Source organism: Cupressus sempervirens, chromosome 8 (genome assembly GCF_028749045.1).
Source record: "Cupressus sempervirens isolate cs-2001-9-10 chromosome 8, ASM2874904v1, whole genome shotgun sequence".
Taxonomy (NCBI): domain Eukaryota; kingdom Viridiplantae; phylum Streptophyta; class Pinopsida; order Cupressales; family Cupressaceae; genus Cupressus; species Cupressus sempervirens.
Genome location: NC_143125.1, coordinates 356,989,351 through 357,010,923, shown reverse-complemented (window position 1 = coordinate 357,010,923; position 21,573 = coordinate 356,989,351). Strand labels below are relative to the sequence as shown.

The following is a 21,573-nucleotide window of genomic DNA, read 5'->3' as shown; positions in this document are numbered from 1 at the left end:
TTGGGCCAATTCCTTTGCATGCAACAATACAAACAAAAGTAAGAAAAATCATCATTAGGAGAACCATGAATAGAACTGCAAGGAAAAAATAACTCCATATAAACTTTGACCAACATAAAATATCCAAATTCTATTACTTTTAAATTCTCATCACTCCTATATTGCTTAAATATATGCTTGCTCTAATACCATGTTGGATTTTAACCTAGAAATAAGATTTAAAAAAAAAACAATAAGAAATAACCAAAAAAGATGCAAGAGATACACATAAATATGCCCCAAAAACCCTTCAAGACTGAAGGGAAAAACCCAGCCACACACAACAAAAGATCATTTTATTAATAACGAAACTCAAGTGGACAAGGCCTTTTGCTTGTAGTGATGTATATAACATAAAGACAAATGCTTCACATTCCAACCAAAGGTCTCTTTCATTTCCAAAACATAACTCTTATTTACAAATACAACTTTTTGTATTTCAATGCCTTAATGCATGTTGAATGACAAGTGTCTTTATATTTTATATTACAATTTATCATAAATGTCTTTTTCAACTGGAGGTGACCATAACAATATTAGTGGCTAGAGATAAAGATCTCTATCACAAATACAAAATCCAACACAAAAGAAGCTAATAAAATAAGATAAATGATTCATCTTCCTTAAAGGAGATACTAGTATGACACCAACACTAAAGCTAGTTTGACATCTAGATCCACCAAAGTACAATTCCCATATATTACCAAGATTTGTTGGCTAGACAAATTCATTGAGAAAAGCAATAGAATTAGAAGCAACACCAAGTGAAGGAGGTTTGGCTAGACATAATATGTCAAAGCAAGTCATTTGATTTCTTTTTGAGAAACAAATTTAAGATCAAATTCACTTAGCATCATTACCCATTTAGCAAGGCATCCTATTTGGAATTCTATATCTTTTTGGTATCCACTCCAATAACCCTATTTAGAATTATAAATTCGAGAATTTTTTTACTATCCATTCCAAAAACACATGTTTTAGGATTTAAACACACATTATATATACAAATTCATTCAAATATTTGTATATGAATAGGAACATGGTCTATAGGATAAATGGACTTGGCTAAAATGTCATTCTAGGATATTGCAAATACAATCATGAATAAGTGCCATAGTGTGTTGATATGTAGCACCAACATTTTTTAATCCAAATGACATGAAGAACCAACAAAATGTTCCCCCAAGGAGTTATGAAAGTGGTTTTATATTGATCTTGAGGAGAAATAATGTTTGGTTATAGCTGGAAAATCCACCCGTGAAGGATAATAAAAAAATCTAGTTATAGAAACCATTATCATGTAAATATTTGGAAGATTAAATTAATCTCCCAAAGAATCCTTATTTAGCTCTTGAAAGTTAGTACACATTCAAATCTTATTCCCACTCTTGGATACAACCACAATGTTTGAAAATCAAGGAGAATAATCATTAGGATGAATGAAGCCAACATCTGTGATATTTTCAATTTTGTCTTTCACAAGTAAGGGAATCTTGGGGTTTATTTTTTGAATTTTCAGCTTCATTAGTTTTGTGTTAGGGAGAAGGAAAATGTGTATAGTCATTGTTTTAGGGTCAATACTAGACATGTCAGAATAAGTCCAAGCAAATATATCAAGAAATTCATGAAGAAGAGAAGTAATTTTTTTTTTAATGTACATCTAAACATTTTCCAATTTTTATCACTTTGTTTTGAGTTGTAAGGATCCATTTGTACATCAATGGTATTATCGATTAAAAGATTAATTTGTTGAGGGATATACATAGGTAAAGGAGATTCATGTATCCCTCTAGAGTTAGAATCTTTCCCAAAGTATGACTCAACATTCAAACAATATGGAAATCTTTAATCATGGTGATATTGTGCTAGATCACCACAAACTCGTAAAAATTTAGCCAAAGCATCATCAACACTAAAAATATCCAAAGAAAGATATTTTTATGGATACATTCAAAGAAGATATTACATATATGACATCATAAATAATAAGATGAGGATTAATAAGAGAGATACATTCAAAAGAGATAATATTAACATTGAGATTTAAGGTCTATGATATTGCTTTGGCAACTTATAAGGATTGAACCTGATGCATGAGCGTTGAGCTTGGTTTTATGTGGATTCTATGCTTTGTGAGCTTATGATTATGTTTGAGGCATATTGGTGGACCTTGTCCTATGTTCACATAATGATTAGAGTGGTCGTATTGGAGTTGGGGCTCTTTTGGTGGATGCTGGTAACACATTCTTTATTTCCTAGGTAGACTTTGGAGATTGATTATGCGAGCTTTGATTATCGAGAGTTATCTTGTGCAATCTTAGATCTGGATCATTGGATATTGTGTGGTCCCATGACTAAGACTACATGATGTTATTTTATCTTATGAGTTAATTATGATTGTAAACGTGGGGCTTGTCCTAAATTTTTAGTTAATATAAACTACCAAACTGACTTCTGGCTTGAGTGTTTAATAAGTTTAATCTGCTAGGCCAACTCGTGGCTTGCTATGTATGAGTATAGAGTCTTCAGATGTCTAGAGTCAATCAGTTAAGCATGAAGTAGCTATGAGAATCTTGAGGGATGATAGCTAGGAGGTGGATCTTTGCACATGAGGATAGAGATGTATTCTTCTTTGTAATGGTCATAATTGGGAAGGCCTTACAACTTGACATGTTGGATGTAAATCTTATAATTCTATTATGAGAAAAGCTACACTAGAAAGAGTTAATGGAACTTCATAGGCACTATTTTCATTAAATTAGGTTTTATAGTCTCCAAAGATTCATTAGAATTATAAGAAACACCAAAGTTATCATTAAGTTGGTAAGAAATAGAAGATGGTTCTTGGATTCATGAATGGATTCAACTTGTTTATATATTGTTGTTGAAATCTAATATTCCCCTAAAAAGCTAGGTGTAAAATCTAAGGATTCTTAATCATATCCAAAAGGACACCAATGGGAGAAGAGCTAGTTTGAGGAGATCGAGGTGTTTCTTGTTGGGATAAGGTAGTAACAACTTATCAAATTCAGTGCGCAACTATTTTTTCACTCTAGCATTAACCACAAGAGTACATGCATAGTGTTGTTATATATGATCTTGACATTGTGACGAAGTGTTGAAGGAACAACATGCATAACATGTAACCATGATCTTCCTACAAGAAGATTGTAATGAAGAACACTAGTCATAACATGGATAAGAGTATACAAGATAACATGACCTACCTCAATAGGTAAAGTGATAATGCCCTCAGTTTTCTTAGCAACATTATCAAAGACAGAAATAGGGATATAATCATGTTTGATTGTAGAAACATTTACCTTGATCTTATGTAACAATTCAACACTACAAACATTTAATCTGGAACCATTATTAGTTAAGGTCCTACAAATAAGGTTACCATTGATAAGAACAAAAAGCACAAGAGAATAATATTGATCTTGTATCTCTTTAGAAGGAAAGTGGTTTGAAGAAAACACAATCTGAGCTTGAGAGTTGAACACATGCATACATTCCAAAATTGATATTAGGTTGCATAGGAGATGAAATATAAAGATTTATTAAAGTTTTTTTTAATGCCTCATGATAAGTAGGGGAAGTTTGGAGAAGTTCTCAAAGAGATATCTTGGTGGGAGTAGCACATAATTATTCAACTAAATCATACTCTTTTTCCAAGATTAGGGGAGATATGCGGTACTAGAGGAATCACATATTGAGAAGCTGGAAAAGGGTTAGATGCAACCAAATTGGTAGGTTGGGAATGTTTTTCTCACGCAATAAGTATGAGCAACCACTTGATAAGTCTCAATAAGCTCCAAAGGAATTCTTGATTTTATTTTCACAATTATGATCTTGATTTGCTAAGAGTTTGAAGAGAAGAAAAATTTCACTACAACCTTTAGCAACAATCAAGGTTTAACTTTTATTTGAGGGTTGTCTTGAGCATGGTGAAAAACTATATTTGATTTTTCAACATTGTTAATACAACCATCCACATGAAGCAAATTTGGCAATTCTTGGAAAAAAGATGAGAGTAAGAGGGGAAGATCGAATAGAGAAGAAGTCATCTGAAACTTCATTTAGCACATCAAATTTGTCACTACCAAACAACTCATCAAAGGTTCTAAAATCTTGCAATCAAATAGTATTAAAGACAACTATAACTAAATAAGGAAAATTAATAATACAGTATGATTTATTTTTCGTTTTTGTATTTGTCTTTTGTTATTAGACCAATGCAATAATATGTTACTAAAGAAATGAATTGAAAATATTTTGTTCCTTTTATGACTTTGTAATATGAACAAACTACGAGATCTAACTAATTGAGAGAAAAGGTAATATGCATGGAAGATGCATGTTCAACAAAATGTGTCATATGAAATGGTGAGCAATGAAAAGGGGGTATTGCTCAATTCATCATACACATTGGAATATGAAACCACCTGAAGACAAATTAGATCAACACCAACTAATGGGAAGGATGGTAATGCAAGATTTTCACTTTTGAGGTTTTTATTCCTTTGTTGTTTGAAATAAGAGAAGGGTAAGCTCTAGTAGGGATCGAAGGAAACACCACTTTTATATTGAACACTTAGAATAAATTATAATCAAACAACAACAAAGACTCTTATTTGGAGCCAAGGTTGATATTGAATAATTGAAATTAATTAGAAATTCAAGTAAATTAAAATTTGATGCTGAATTAGATTTTGGTGTTGAAAAAAGTGATGGTAAAGATACCAATACTCAATATATCACAATGTTGTATTTAGGGCTTACTCAAATGAATATCTCAAAATATGCAAATTAAATGCACATTGATTTGGTTAAGGTGCACACCAATGAAATTGAACTTATGCTTGGAGTTGAACGTACTTGAGAATGATTACATACAAGTCTTAATGTTAGAATTTGTTCACTTTGATCTTTTGTCATTAATGACTAATGATGTTCAAGAACATTATCAAACAATCCATTGAATTAAAAGGGTCATATTCTCTTTAGGTAGATCCTTAGTAGAAAGAGTTTATGATATCAAGTGAAATATTATAAAATGACAAGAAATTGTGTGAAAGATGATGTCCACAAAGGCAATTGTAGAATAGATCCTCCTTTGAAGTTCTTTTATCTAGATTTGATTTTTTCATAGTCAAACATTTATAGAGGATCTCAATACAAACACACTTTAGGTAGGCTCACAATGATTATTACGAGCTTAGAAGATTTATTTTAGATTAAATTCTACAAACATTAAATTTAGATCTATGACTTCGCAAATATCTTGAGTAAAGTTTACATTTGTAAATTTGCTCTAAAATGATGAGTAAAAAAATCTATAAAGATTTGGAGAACTTCTTTAATAAAGCTTAGGGGTATCCATTTTGCTAAAATCTGCCTAAGGCACGAACTGAGTCTCATCCCTTATGATGTATGAGCCATGAAGTCATTAAGAACCATTCAACTTCATCAACAAACAAAGGACCCATTGTCTTTTTTCACTATCTTCATCATAAGCATCTTAAAGAGAAATTAAAAAAGTATTATTAGAGTAATTAATTTCGGCCCAAAGTAAATATTGCATATTGCTTGTTTCTGTACGTTTATGCGTTTAGAAGTAACGAGGCAGTTGTGGGCACCCGTTTGGGTTTCACGGATCTTCGGTATTCGATGAAAAAAATAAATTGGGGAGTTGTTTTTAAACATTTGAAATGCAATGCAACGAAATATTTGAAGCGCAGCAAAACGGTTGATCCTTTGCAATTCGCGAAAGGAGAAATGCTGAAAGCAAAACACGCGCCACTGCTTTTGGCGCGTTGGTGCGAAATATTGTAAGTCTTGGGAGCAGAAGGATTCTTACGCCTCTCCTCCTACAAAATCCACGCTTATAATGCTTAGCGGAGATAATGCTGGTGGCGAATCTGCCAAAATAATCTGTGCAATTTGTTATGAAGATGTGAAACCCCTGTTGGAGGATCTTCAGTCTGTTTCCCTTTGCGGCCATGTTTTTCACGAGCTCTGGTACCCAACTTCAACATTGCATTTTGTTTTCGTAATTAAACTTCCTAGATTAACGAAAGCATTTGGTCTCTGTAGTTTGCAACAATGGCTGGAATACGCGCCCCCAAACAAAAAGGCCAGCTGTCCTGTGTGCAAACATTCGTGCTCTGGCAAAGATGTTCACAGGCTTTACTTCCAGTCTACGTCGGAGCTCACTCAGAAAACAAGTTCCCAGCCTTTCGCCGCCCTTCATTCCGCAAATGCTGAGGTGATTTCATTTTTGTTAATCGTGTTTGGGTATAATTTCGTATTAAACGTACCTGTGGTTTTCAGACCATTAGAATGACATTATGTGGCGTTAAGAGCATCTGTTATAAAAGTTGAGTGTTTATCTTATATGTCAACGATTCCAATTTATCTTATATGTGAACGATTCCAATTATATTCAGTGTCTTTTACGATCCAGATCTCGACGCAAACAGAAAAACCACACATAATTTATCCCAGAAGCTCTTACTTTTCAATTTTTACATTTTCAAGTATTCGTGTGTTCTCAGTAGAAAAGAGCCTCTGCAACTTTTTTGTTTGTCATAATGGTATCTTCTGTTTAATGAAGGTGTTAGGGGAAGCGGTGAAAAAACTTGAGTGTCAGCTCGCAGTCGCTACCACTGCCTTGGAGACCCAGCGATGTCAAATGAAAGAATTAAGTGAACAGGTTCTTCTTCCCACAAAAGATACTCCCTTTTTTAGCAATACTTTGAGAATTATTTTACACTGGTAAAGAAATCGGTTACAAGGTGTTTCCAAGATGTCTTCCGAACTCATGATCTATATGTTTATCTTTGCGTTAACCGGCTATAACATAATGCTTGATAATAATCCGTGTCACCGAGCATATATGTTTATTTTTGCATTAACAGGCTATAATTAAATGGTTGATTGTGATCTAGCAAACAAAAAATCAGCATTCTTACTATATTTGCAAGCAAGGAAATATCTTTCATGATATCCCTATCATTCTGTGACATCCTAAAGCTGCCAATATGAGTTATTTTTGATAGGTAAACGATCAATCTAAAGGGACCCTCGACTTGAGCAAAAAGAAAACAGAGTGAACACCATGTGACGCAATGCAAGGTTATCACACAAAAATCCTCTCTTAATACAAATAAAAAACATAAAGGATGCTATGAACAGAGTCAAAAATCTGCAAAATGAACCCTTGATTATTCATTCAAATTCTCCAGAAAACATTATATAAACCTCTAATGACTAGGATTCCATCAATTGTAGCCGCTATAGCTGATAAACATGAAATCAAAACTGAAATGGATTTGATCTACAGCAGCAAGAACACTTAAGACGTGCTACAGATTTTACCTCCTTTGTAATACCTTCCTTCACTATGATTTTAGCTCTTCAAACCAACCTTTGGAAAAAAAACTCTACTGATACTCAACCATGGATTTTGAAATCCATTTGCTGCTGCCTATACTTCTTCAACCTGCAAAAATGTCTTTTTTCCATCCCCACTAAAGACTTTGCTCCAAAGAGCCCCTCAAATTTTTTGAAAAATGACCAGCTAAAATTGTCCCTCACCTTCCTCCTGGGATCAACGGCATGCTGAAAGAAACCGAACTGTTTGATCAAGGTATAGGTACATATATTAAGGCCATTGCCTCCATCTATTAGAATGCGCCTTCCATGGTGTGTGAGATTAAGAACCTCTATAAGCGAGGGTTGATTGTGTGAATGGTTCAAAGATTTATCGTCTTCCTTAGAGAAAGACAAGTATGTGGTGAGGTCAAATGACCAACCATGCTTTGGAGTCGATCAACATCTATGTCCCTAGGTACATTAGCAGCCAGTAATGCTTGTTCTAGTATTTCCCTATGGTCAAGAGAGATCTTCAACAACTCAAAAATTGAGATATGGGTTGATGTTCTTTGCAATTGATCTACTAAGCTGTAGTTTAGCTGATGCGAATGGTGTTGATGTTGATACTATTGGTTGTTTTTGAGGGACCTACTCCCTTGAGAGTGACCTTGGCTTGGCTTCAGGTCAGTGCATTAGAATATTTTGACTCTCTATTGTTTGATTGTGTTGATGAGGAGGGTGAGTTCACTCCTTTCAGTACGACCTTAGCTTTGTTTTGGGTTGTTGTTTTGGAAAGTTTTGCTTCTTTTTTTGTCTTTGATTACGGTTACATTGACAAATTGTTTAGATGGTTCAAGCATGTCCATAACGTTGCTGCTATTGTTATAGGTGTAATTGACCTTGTCACCACCATTGGAATTTGATGATTTCCCTTTTCATGCTTAGGGTAAGGTTCTTTGTATGCCTTGTGATCAGTTGTGGCTTGATGACCATCCACCATAAGGGCGTCACTATCAATCAGATGTTGAATGACATGCTTGAGTTTCATGCATTCTGTCGTTTTATGTCCTTTTTTGTGGTGATAGTCACAATAGTAGTTGACATTCCACCACTAGGGTTTGACTTTTGGCTCCCAAGGTTTAGAGGTGTTTGGTAGAGTGATATTCTTGTTTGTCAACAATGTTTGTAAGATGATGTCAAAGGGCTCTCCGAGAGGAGTAAAGTTCCATTTTGGTTTTGGTATCCATGGTGCCTTGTCTTTGTTTGAATCATTGAGGGACTTTGAATCTGATGATGTGCTATTGTTGTTTTTAGTAACTGAATGCTATTGGAGAGACTAAAGATATGTTCATTGCATTTGATGTTTGACAAGTCAACTACTACATTAGTGACCACGTGTTTGTTTTTGTTCCAACATTTGTTCTTGTCTTTGATGCTGTTTTTGGAACCATTAAAGGATTTACTATCCTTATATAGGGTAAGTTCACCCTTCTTAATAAAGTTATCCATTTTCTCTATTTCCGGAATTGCACAACTATCTTTCTTCATCTCTGGAGGAATGTAATTTGAGGTTCATCACTACATTGTTTAGCATTACAAAGGTCTAGCATGGTGAATGTGTGTTGAATGTTATAGGAATATTGCTGGATGAACCTCTGTACCAGCTATTCAAATATTTGAATCCCTGACGAAAGTTGTGTGAACCATTCCATGGCCTGACCTTCGAGATTCCTTTGGAAGAGTCTCAATAGTTATGTCTGTTCCTGCATGAATTCCATACTAAGAGCACAAAATTCCCTTACGTGATCTTGAGGATCACCACTCCTGTTGTATTTATCGTATTTTAGAATTTCAACTTTTGGGGGTAATGGTGGCATGTACAAATTTTGATCAAAGGGGAAAGGACATATAGCCTCGAGAGTACTTGTTAGATTGTTGGTCCTTCTCCTTTGTTAGTTGAATGAGTTCACACCTCATTTCCTATATTTGTATTAGTCTTTGTACTTTAAAGTTTGGTGGTAATTTGAGTCCCATTGAAGTTGGGTGTACAAAGTATCTTTCTTTGTCAAGTTGTAATTATCACTTGCATCATTTTTTGGAAATATTTGTCTTGTTGACATTTTTTGATTTCTTCTTTCGTGGGTTCTTTGAATGTAGATGAAGAAGATGTATCACTGTGGCGGCTTTGTTGTATCACTTAGACTTTGATTTTGATTTCAGTTTGTACCTTTCTTTCCAATACAATGATGGTCCAACAACAAAAGAGTTGATAGCTTTACCCTTTGAATCAAAATAAGCTCTTTGTCTTTGACTCCTGGTTTGTACCGCCATGAAAATTTGATGTAACTGAGAGTCCAAAGCAACCATAGTGGTTATGTTTAAATCTAGATAAGATAGTGTAGATTTGTCTGAAAGATTGATGGAAGAGATGACATTTTGAAGAGTTGATGAGTGATTGCGTGATGAGCTTGCTACAAGGTGTTATTGAGGCTTGATTGCCTGATGGTAGACATTTGTGAACAAGTTGATTTTAGAATTGATTGATGAAGGTGGAGCAAGATGAGTCAAGCACTAAATAAACCAAAACTGATGACAAAGTAGGATGCAACAACGGGGGTGTACGATCAATATTTCTACCAAAATGTGAGGTGACTAACATTGAGCAAAAGGACATTGATGTGGTAGACTAAGGGCATAACTGAATAATTGGATGTCAAAAGTCAAATTTTGGTCTTTGGAAGTCAAACAATAACAGACCCATATGATGAAACAAAACTTTCGTACAACGTTTATTGACTAGTACGATAATATGGTGAAACCCCTAGGTTTGTGACATAATTCTAAATTATAGACGATACAATGGTGAAATTGGTAACATATCTCAGACAATAGGATTGTACAACATTTCTAGGTATGTAATGCAACGAAAGGCAACATTAGTACAACAAAAAAGGTGCCCTTGATGTGATAAAATGGTGACAAGTGTATTTGGTCACATGACAAAATTGACAATTTTGAAGGATTTACCACTTTTTGTTAAGGAATTTGTTGTTTGTTCAAGAATTCTGATTTGTCTTGATTGTGTTTGGTTAGGTTTTGTCAATGTTTCTAGAGTAGAGCAAATACATCAAGCAGACAAGTGTAAAGTGAATTCAGCACACTTTATCCCTAAGAGATCGAGGCCGAAAACCTTTGCTCACTAACTTAGGCATGCATCTAAGATCTCATCTGAATACAAAGATTATAAACCACACAATGGATCAAGTAGTGTGGTGTTATACGATTATTAATGCTCAAGGAGGCACAATATGGTGAGTGTCTTGGGGAAGTCAGTATCTTTCTTGCACACAAATTATCAACCTTTCAGAGGTGAACTGGGTAGCTTCTACACTAGAGTTCGTAGTGTGGAGTTTTGTTCGAATATATCTTTTGTAGTCAAGCAAGCATGATTGAGGCCTATAGCCCTACAAAGGAATGTACTTGTCCTTCGAGACTTTAATCTCAAGGCGACTTTTGGTTATAGTGGGTTGGATAGTTGGCGTTTCCTTGTTCTCACTTGAGTTGTTCTTGACAGTTTTTTTAACCTCAACTAGAAGGCTCTCTAAAGTTGTGCAATGAAAGTAATGGATTGGCAACCAAGGAGTCTAGATTCCTGATTTTCCACTAAGGAAAAGAGTGTCCTCTCCTAACCACGTTAATTCCCAAACACAAACAATGTTGTTCATTCCCCACAAAATGTTTTGCTTATAATGTGTCGCACACTTTTAGGCATTTGATTTCTCAAAATGAAAGAGTATAATCCCCAATCACCAACGATCCGTTTGCTAATTAGTAAGTGCCTAGAAATCTCTATAGAAGACACATTTTCATTTTAGTTTGGTTAGATTTCAAAAGACAACATGCAAGCACCAAATGTAATTTTTTGACCAAGGCAACTTGCAAGCACACGTGTGAGTAGTTTTGCAACAAAAGAGTTGAAAGTGCAAGTCTTTGACAATTGATTTCTTTGATAAAACATCCTGCACAAATGAGTTAGGCTGCAAAATCAGATAACCATAAAGCATACATAATCATGTAACTCATTAGAAATAAAAAATCAAACCATTTAGACCTCAAAACATGCTCTCTATTTTTGATATGATAAATTACGAAAAGACATTTTTCACCATGATATCGTATGATGAAATTTCAGAAGACATATGATAAATACCAAAAGACTAATTTGTCATACAATACATTCCCTTCATAGAGACAAAATCAGACCAACCATAATATCGGATGATCCACTGCACTAATAGGGATGATAAACAACCTACATCATAATATTGTATAGGAGGCTATTTTATGTCATACAAAATCCAACAAAGCTTCAGAAATTGAGGCTAAAAACTAGTTTGAGCCCCATAGTGGGCCCCAAAAATGTGTGTGAAAGGTGGTGAGTACATAAAGCACAAATACTTCAATAAATCATTACTCATATGGGTTAGTAACATAAAGAATGAATCAAAACAAGTAACTAAAACCCGTGAGAAACTAACTTATTGTTTCCTAGTCAAAGCGAGTATGATCTTATTGATTTTTCTCTCAATTTAGCATATAAGGTTAATGACTAGACTACTCAAATGGAAGATTTAATGAAGGAGTATGCAATGTTTGCATTCTCTACACAAGGTCTTGCTATGAAATGCATATTGATCTAAGAAAATGAGAGATTCTAAGATATAAGCAAACTTAAGCTATGGAATGAAAGATACAATGCAAGCTAACATCAATACTAAAGCCTTAGATGGTAATGTTTATTATGGAACTACTATGCAAATTGTGGATATGAAGAGCTTAGGGTATGCATGGCTTGTATAGAAATCCCATGGAATTTGAGTGGCTTGGTTGCAAAGTGTGTAAGGGTTGGGATTCTCCATTGTTTACTCCTGTGGTTGAATTTGTGCTTCTTTGTTTTGTTGGAGGATGAGACAAATTAGCCTCTTTGTCTTTTTAGTTTTTTAATTAGAAGTGTGTGCACATGTATTAAATGGGTTCTTTTAATTAAAATTGCTAGGACCTTTTAATTAAATAACTTGGTTGATGATGTAAATAGCCTTGATGCTTAGAAGTCGATTTAATTGATGCTTTGATTTGATGATTGATTTGATTATGCAAGCCAGTTGATTTATTTACTCACATATTTAGGTCTAGTGTAATGTTTGGGTTAATTATCTGAGATTGTAGGCTCTAAGTTTACTAGACTAATGTTAGGTGATTACACTTTCTCCTCTCTAGCTACAATTTACTTGCCATCTCTTAAAAAATGAGATTGTCTATGCTTCCACCATTGATGACAACATTATACAATTTGTTTTGACATTTTGATCTTGTTCTAAATAGATTTTTTTTTGAATTGGTTCATTCAACATGGCATTCCTAGTGACTAGTATTTATCCATTTTCAACATCTTTTGATTGTGGAGATTCAACTTCCTCATTAACATTTGCAACTCTTGCTTTTCCTTCATTTCTTCTTTTAATGTTTCCATGTTTTGGACATTCATATGCTTTTTGTCCTTTTCCACATTTAAAACAAGTTACTTTGTAATGTCCTCTTGAATCCTTTGACCTGATTTTCGTCTTCCCTTAAAATCTTGTTCATGGGGGTATGAATCATTACTCGTTTGGTATGAATCATCCCAAATTCCATATGAACTTCCATCTTTTTTTTTTCATCTTGGCTTCTTCCTCTTTGTTTGTTCTCAAATTTCTTGTTTACTCTCTCCTCAACTTTTAGAGCAAACTGGAATGCATCTTGCACTATATAATTCCTTGTCAAAACTAACTCTTCTGGAGAACTTGCTCTTAGCTCACCGATGTAGTGAGAGCTATCTTCTCCTTGTTTGCTTCAAAATGGCTTGTTTTGAGTTGAATTTTGTGAAATTCCATCGTATATTTTTTCATTGTCCTACTTTGTTTCAACCTTTGCATTTTCCTTCACAAATTAACTCATAATCAACAATAAATAAATTCTCTTCATCATTTCCACAATTTTATCCCATTTGCAAATCTTGCCTTTTCGCCTTCCTCTTCCTATTCGTATCTCTTACCACCAACTTCTAGCACGACCTTTCAATTTGGTTTTGGTAAACCTTACTCTATTTGGATTTTACACTTCTTCAAATTGAAGCATTCTTTTATATCATATATACAATCTATTAGTTCCTTTGGATCTACGTTCCCATTGAAGGTAGGAAATTATAATGCCCCTTTTTATGCTAGTGTCAGAAGATGAGTTGTTAGCCTGTTATTGTGTCCCTCATAGACTCATTATTGTAGATAGAGGGACTTCTGAGGTAGAGGCTCGCTTATGAGAGGATCTGTTACAAAGTAAAGTCCATCAAGATAACTGAGAAGGGGGGTGGGGTGAATTAGTTATCCAACTATTAAAACATTTATCAACCTTATTAATTCTTAACCATATGAGCAATATAATTGTAACATCCAATTTTCCTGGGTCTAATTTTTCATTCAACTTACCCAAGGAATACAGTTACTTCTTCGTTTCCTAGGAAGGCAGTTACATCATTCATGTTCATGTGAATATGAAATACCGTTAAAATCAGTTAGACAAAAATTCTTAACTAAATACTTGAAATACCATTAAATGAAATTAATTTTGAAATTGAAAATCACATACCTCGGAAAATCGAGACTGAAAATCAACAAAGGATGTTTCTGCAACCACTCGGATTAGTCCACAAATACACTATAACAATTTCACGAGTCAACTATCATCTAAAAAAAACTACTATCTCAAAAATCATTTGAAGATTACAACTAAATACCACTATAATTTAAATTAGGGCATCACATATCATTTTAGCATTTTGCCAAATTATATCAAATTGAACTGCCAATTGACTTCATGTGAACCTCAATGTCTATATTTCAGCTAGGTCAAAAACTGGGATGTAACATACCATTCCCCTTAAGGTTCATCATCCTCGATGAATTGGAAATTGCAACGAACATTATAAAGGAATATATTTTAAAAATTGGAATGTAACGTACCATTCCCCTTGTGATTCATCGTCCTCGATGACCTCTGTAATTTAGATACTAAAAGAATATTCCACATACAAGATATATATATATATATATATATATATATATATATATATATATATATAACATTGTGATATCTTTTCTTTTCTCAATTGGTCAGAATGAAAATCATAATTGAAACTCAAGATCCATGTTTTCTTTAAAGTTTCTAGGAAGATACTTGCATGGTAACATAAAATTGAACACGTACCCACCTGAGTCCATTTTACCGTAATGGTGGTCATCTCAGCATCGGTTGAGTTGATTCTATTTCATTTTCCTGTCATACTCATGTAGACACTCACCATATCATTAGTTCGATTCCATATTGATATGTTCATTTAAGAGGATTTTCAGGGTTCAATTACTGAAAGTAAGATAAGTATTCAAAAATTGAAATTCTTCAACCAGCAAGTTCTAGATCATAACTTGATCATAATTTAAATTACTCATACGTACCATCTAGCATATGGCCCTTATTAATGGATAGATCATCCTTGCAAACTTACAGATTACCTGTAATAGGTTGGTGAATTCATGTTTTTCCATTGTAACCTTGGCCTTCAAACCTAATATTTCATTAGAATAATCATTTCATGATAGGATATCTCCAAAACAATATACAACAGCTCAATAAGTAAAATCAACATTGCATGTGTATTATACATGTATAACAATGTGTCAAAAGGTAAAAACAAGATATACTATGCAAGATAAGCATCTGAAACAATTCATAAGATTCTCATGAGTATTCTCATCATTCATTTGGAAATTCATCTTTCCCATTTCTGAGATTTAGGCTTCCATGCCCATTTCATCAAAAGTTTACATCTGTAAACAAACACCGATAGTTCCAACTCCTTACTGGAGCACATAATGATTTTGTCATTCAATCAGCATCAGAAGAGATCATGGTTCACAGTTTGTTTTCATTCAGTTCAAGTTAAAAATAGATAACAATTTATTTTTGTCATTTATTTTGGGTCGACAAACCCGCTCATGATGGATTTAGGTAGCATTTTATCAAGATTATAAACTGTGTTTTGGATTGCGCAAGTCTAGGCATCGAGACCCTTTATAATCTTCTCATTCTCGACAAAGAATGGCCCTCCCACCAAGGATAAGGCATATATAACATTCTGGTCCTGCCACTGAGTAATCAGGTGGGTTGAAGTCCTCAACAGTTATTTGACAAAATAACTGAAGCGTTTGCACAATCAACAAGATCAATTGTTTCGGCAAATCTGCCTAATTCCACCCTGGCCAAGGATTTCAAAATTTGGGTTGTCAAACTTGATCTCCACCACTCAGCTTGCCAATCCTTTTTATCTTTTTAAATTGTTTATACATTTGTCCACTTTATACCATTTCAGCCTTCCTGGCTATTCTAAATGATTTTCCAATTTTGATTGCAATATCCGGATATGCAAAAATGAATCTTTTTCAACATTTACATTTTCAATTTTTCAGAAACAGTGTTGGACCCAAAGTTTCAGCGTTGAACCCAACACTCTGATACCATATGTAACATTCAATTTTCCCGAGTCTAATTTTTCATTCAACTTACTCAAGGAATACAGTTACTTCTTCGTTTCCTAGGAAGGCAGTTACATCATTCATGTTCATGTGAATATGAAATACTGTTAAAATTAGTTAGACAAATATTCTTAACTAAATACTTGAAATACCATTAAATGAAATTAATTCTGAAATTGAAAATCACATACCTCGAAAAACTGAGACTGAAAATCAACAAAGGATGCTTCTGCAACCACTTGGATTAGTCCACAAATACACTATAACAATTTCACAAGTCAACTATCATCTAAAAAAACTACTATCTCAAAAATCATTTGAAGATTACAACTAAATACCACTATAATTTAAATTAGGGCATCACATATCATTTTACCATTTTGCCAGATTATATCAAATTAAACTGCCAACTGACTTCATGTGAACCTCAACGTCTATATTACAGCTAGGTCAAAAATTGGGATGTAACAATAATCAGCAACCATAAGAAGATACTCATACACAATAACACCAGATATGTTAACTAGGGAAACCCTTGATCAGAGGGAAAACCCCTGTGGGGATGGTACTCACAAAATGATGTACTACTATAAAAGTTCCTTGTAAGAGGATGGACTCTGTTAGGAGCCAATGAAACACATTCAATGCATATCAGTTCCAGTTAGGAGACTTTGAATCCCTGGTAGGAGTTGTAGGAGCCAGAAGGACCCATTGTCCAAATAGCTTTAGAGGCAAGACCACCGAACTCACTGTCCAATTGGTCTTTGTATTATTCCTTGCAGAATAATAGAAATAAATAACTTGAACTCCTCTGTCCTCTTGATTGGACCAAAGCCTTCTTTAGATCTCTATACCAGATCTTTAAATTCGCATCCAATAATTGCTTTGATTGCTTACATGCATTTACGAACTTCACATATCACTTGCACAATTCACTCTTTCACTCTAAATCACACACTTCACAACAAGGAAAATAACCTTTCTTTATACCATATCCTCAAAATAATTCCTTGAGTCAGCCTTGAGGCTTTCCCAATTAATTATAATAAGGCCTCATTAAGATATTACAATTACTTCACAATTACACAACACTGTTGGCTCACAGTCTTGACAACTTCTCACACGTGTGACCTTTGACCTCACGCACTCATTGACATCATCACAGGCTGTCTACTCTCACTGTCTAACTGCACTTATCACAATTCTATCCATATAAAGAGATACAATCTAAACATTAGAAACCACTTATCTGGTACTTTGTTTGCTTACTACATTATGTAATGCATGAATAACTTTCGTGTGTCTTTGACTCTCTGTATGTGCACTTGTCCACTTCATCAGGACATAATGTAGAATACATCCTTAATTGCGCTTGACTGATTATCAATACACAGTCTGTACGACCTTGTTCTCCTTCTGTTACTTTGCTAGTCTTCGATAAACAATACTGTGTTGACATCAATGACAAACATAGTCATCAATGCAACATGTCAATCATGTACATAGTCTCTCCAATGCTTAAGATACTCCCCCAAAGGAATAACATCAACATTCATGCTAACTTGATCTTGTCTTCTCCATAATTCAATATGTTCTATTTTGGTCTTCGTTTGACTTAGATTGGACTTCATTTGGGATTGGTTTCATGTACTTACTATTTATGGTAAGTCTGGTGATGATTGAGAGGGACCCTTTCTATTTTTGAAATAACGCTTTTGGTCACATGGGGAAATAATAGATGTATTGTCCTCAATTTTGACATCGCAAAATTGAGGCAACCCTACGCAATTCTCTCATGAATTCGTAGGTATCCTCTTTGTTTAAACATATAGATAAGGCTTCATTAAGACAATTTTTTATCCCTAATTGTACTATGTAACTTTATTCATTCATTCCTTTTGAAGGTTGCTGCCAAGTTTAATCCCCAATTTTTGTAAGAAAGTTTTTTTTTCTTTGATTGCAAACGCTTAATTTTTTTTGTAAAGTTTCATGTCTTTTGTGTTTTTTTCTTCTTGTTGTAAATTGTATTGAGTCTTTGCCTTATGATAATATCCCTTGCAATCCTAGTTGTTTCAAGCTAACGTAGGCCTCGAACAAAGTTGTCTAGCTCAAGTTATTAAGGAAAATGTGAGATTTTTTAGGGCGACTACGCATCAGGATTAAAAGACTCCAAAAGTGGGTTTTTTATTGGTAATTGTACATAATAAAATTATGTTTAATACTTAAAACGAATTTTGTCATCCATTTTAAAAAATTAACTCATTGTGAGTTGATTTAACCATAGTTTATAATTTTTATGAAAATTAGCCTTTTAAAGTCTATTTTCATGTTACTTTATTGAAAACTATGGCTATTTCATTAAAACTATGTACTTACTATTTATGGTAAGTTTGGTGATGATTGAGAGGGACCCTTTCTATTTTTGAAAAACGCTTTTGGTCACATGGGGAAATAATGAGTGTGTTGTCCTCAATTTTGACATCACAAAATTAAGGCAACCCTACACAATTTTCTCATGAATTCGTAGGTATAGCCTCTTCGTTTAAACATATAGATAAGGCGTCATTAAGGCAATTTTTTATCCCTAATTGTACTATGTAACTTTATTCATTCATTCCTTTTGAAGGTTTTTGTCAAGTTTAATCCCCAATGATTGTAATAAAGTTTTTCTTCTTTGATTGCAAACGCGTAATTTTTTTTGTAAAGCTTTACGTCTTTTGTGTTTTTTCCTTCTTGTTGTAAATAGTATTGAGTCTTTGCCTTATGATAGTAGCCCTTACAATCCTGGTTGTTTCGAGCTAACGTAGGCCTTGAACAAAGTTGTCTAGCTCAAGTTATTAAGGAAAGGTGAGATTTTTTAGGGCGACTACACATCGGGATTTAAAAAACCTCCAAAAGTGGGTTTTTTATTGGTAATTGTACATAATAAAATTATGCTTAATATTTAAAATGGATTTTGTCATCCATTTAAAAAATTTAACTCATTGTGAGTTGATTTAACCATAGTTAATAATTTTTTAGGGAAATTAGCCTTCTTAAGACTGTTTTCCTGTTACTTTATTGAAAACTATGGCTATGTCATTAAACTTAATTATATGAGATATTAAAAATGCATAAAGGTGGGGTTTTTATCTCTCTAAGTATATATCAACATGCTAAACACCTATCAAAACCTCATTGCCAATAAATTCAAGTCCTGAATGCATATAAGTGGACCATTCAAATGCAATAACATGTTATTTAATCATTTAAGTGATTGAAAGTAGGGAATTTGAACACAAAAATGCGTGTTATTGTGCTTTTAAAGTTTATTAATGTGTTTTTTAACTTGAGTTAGCTATAATAGGTGGGGAATTTCAACCTAAAAACATATACAATTGCAAAAACATGTTTTTTTCTTCCTCAAAAACATGTCATTACTTCTTTATAAGGGATTTTTGAATGTGTTTATGCATATGGTGGGCTATTTGGACTCCAAAACATGTGCTTTTCAATCCTAAAAGCATGTCATTACTCATGCTAGTGTTAAAATGTATAAAGGTGGCAATTTCTGGCTTGGCCCAAAAGCACATGCTTTTGCAACTCAAAATTGCTTTACTCACAAATACTTGCTTTTGGCAAGGGTGGTTATTTTTGGCCCAAAAGCATAAGTGCGTCTTTACTTCCAAACATAAGGCACTTTGGTATAAGATGTAAAATTGGTGATTTTTAGATGTGTTTTTGACTTTGAAAGCTCCACTTTCTTTGGCATTTATCTTCGAAAACGAGATTGACAGCCTTCAAACACTCATTTTGAGCATTGCTTGGTGGTTTTCCAAGATCTATAGGTCATTTTTGCCTAAAATCACCCAAGGATTACATTAGTCTATTCAAAAAAGAAATTTGTTGAGATTTTTGCTCTTTTTTCAACTTATCTAGGGCACGTTTTTACTAAAAAGCGCCATAGTTTTGAGCATTTTGCACCATCAAATCAACAATTGTTTGGTTCAAGGTAAGTTCTGTTGATGTTAGTTTTGTACCACTACATAACATATAGCAATTGAATACTTGATATGGAATATCAAACACTCAATCCCTCTCTTGAAAAGTTAATACTCATGAAAACATGAGAAAAAACTCCAATGTTCCTTACATTTGTGGATACTAACTCAGTTATATTGATGTGACTTGTTGGTTAATCATGTAGGCGGCCTTACGTTGTTCATTGGAGGATAACTTGGACTTTTGGTGTGATGGTGATGATTTTGGTTTTGTATGAGTGCCAAACGATGTTGATGGTGAGGATGATGGAGGGTGTGTTCAGATGACTTATGCCTTCCGAACTTTCTTAGAATGAAATCCAACTACTCAACTACCTGCTGTTCTACTCCTACTCCTATGAATGGAAAGATTAGCAAAAGGATGGGGATCGAATCTGATGAAAGCTAACCAACAACTCTACCTCCATAGATGCAATGATTCAAGGGAAAAGACTAGTTTACCACGCAAGACTTCCTAACAAGCCGCTAGGATGTTAGTGGCCTAGTTATAGATCCCTATCACCATGCAACTATCCATCTACTCTTACTCTCACTTAACAAGCTTCTTGAAATGAGATCTACTTTAACAACTTCAAAGGAAATCTAATTCTAACTATTGGAAGTAGAAACCATGCAATACCACTAAATATTCTTGATGACCATGCAAGTCACAACAATGATAAAGAGAAGCGATTTTGGTATTATCTTAGCAACAATTTTCTTCAACCCTTTACAAATGAGAGCAAATGGCCTTATATAGAGGCCAAAATTATAACCAATGGTAGAGATTAAGAGGCAAAATCAAAGATCCGGATTGGATTCTAGAAACCCTAATTAGGGTTGCCACCCCATCGGCCAATGAGAAGATGCCACCTCATTAATGGACCAATGAAAAAAAGAAAAAGTGGCAACCAATGAGAAGGCACCAAAATGGTAGCCAATCAGAATCAGACACCTATCCTACCCAAAGAAATGAGAGATTGCTACTTGGGCTTACATTAAATGATCTTCCAATATAAATCTACCCTTTTTTTTTCATCTTTTTAGCCAAGGCAATGAACTTGGCTAGCTTGTCGTTGACTTCCTTCATGGGAGGGCAAAGCGTATGCTTCATGTTGAGCTCAGCTGAATTCATCATGTTGCTTGCTGCTTGCAGTGTCTTCTCATGATCCCTCTCATATTCTTTTGCATGTCAGATAAAGGCATTGAAGGAGGCAAGGGTGCCCAAATGTTTCTTCTTGATGGCAACCTTCCCCAACTCATCCAATCTTGATCCAAATTCTGTCTCATTGACATTCTCCTCTTTGATATCTTCAAAATCAATTGCAACCCCAACATCGCTCATCATGGTTGAAATGTAAGTGTCAACGCCTAGGCTATGCTGTGCAATCTCATTCTGTATTTCTTCAAGTATCCTCAATTTGATGGTCAAGACAACAAACCAAGACTCCACCGTACTCATTCCTCCTATATCTACCAACTTGGTTTTCTCCAAATATTTCTCTAGTAGC

At 34.2% G+C, this 21,573-nt stretch overlaps 1 protein-coding gene across 1 annotated transcript in view; it reads left to right on the top strand.

Moving 5' to 3' along the window:
- The first annotated feature begins 5,647 nt into the window (after positions 1-5,647).
- Positions 5,648-21,573, top strand: part of LOC149542810 (uncharacterized) — a 95,318-nt gene continuing 79,392 nt past the window's right edge. Inside the window, exons 1-3 of the mRNA XM_089797699.1 lie at positions 5,648-6,063; positions 6,139-6,310; positions 6,659-6,757. Of these exons, the coding sequence (XP_089653825.1) occupies positions 5,933-6,063; positions 6,139-6,310; positions 6,659-6,757 (402 nt within the window). The 5' untranslated portion in view covers positions 5,648-5,932. The remainder of the gene's footprint in view (positions 6,064-6,138; positions 6,311-6,658; positions 6,758-21,573) is intronic.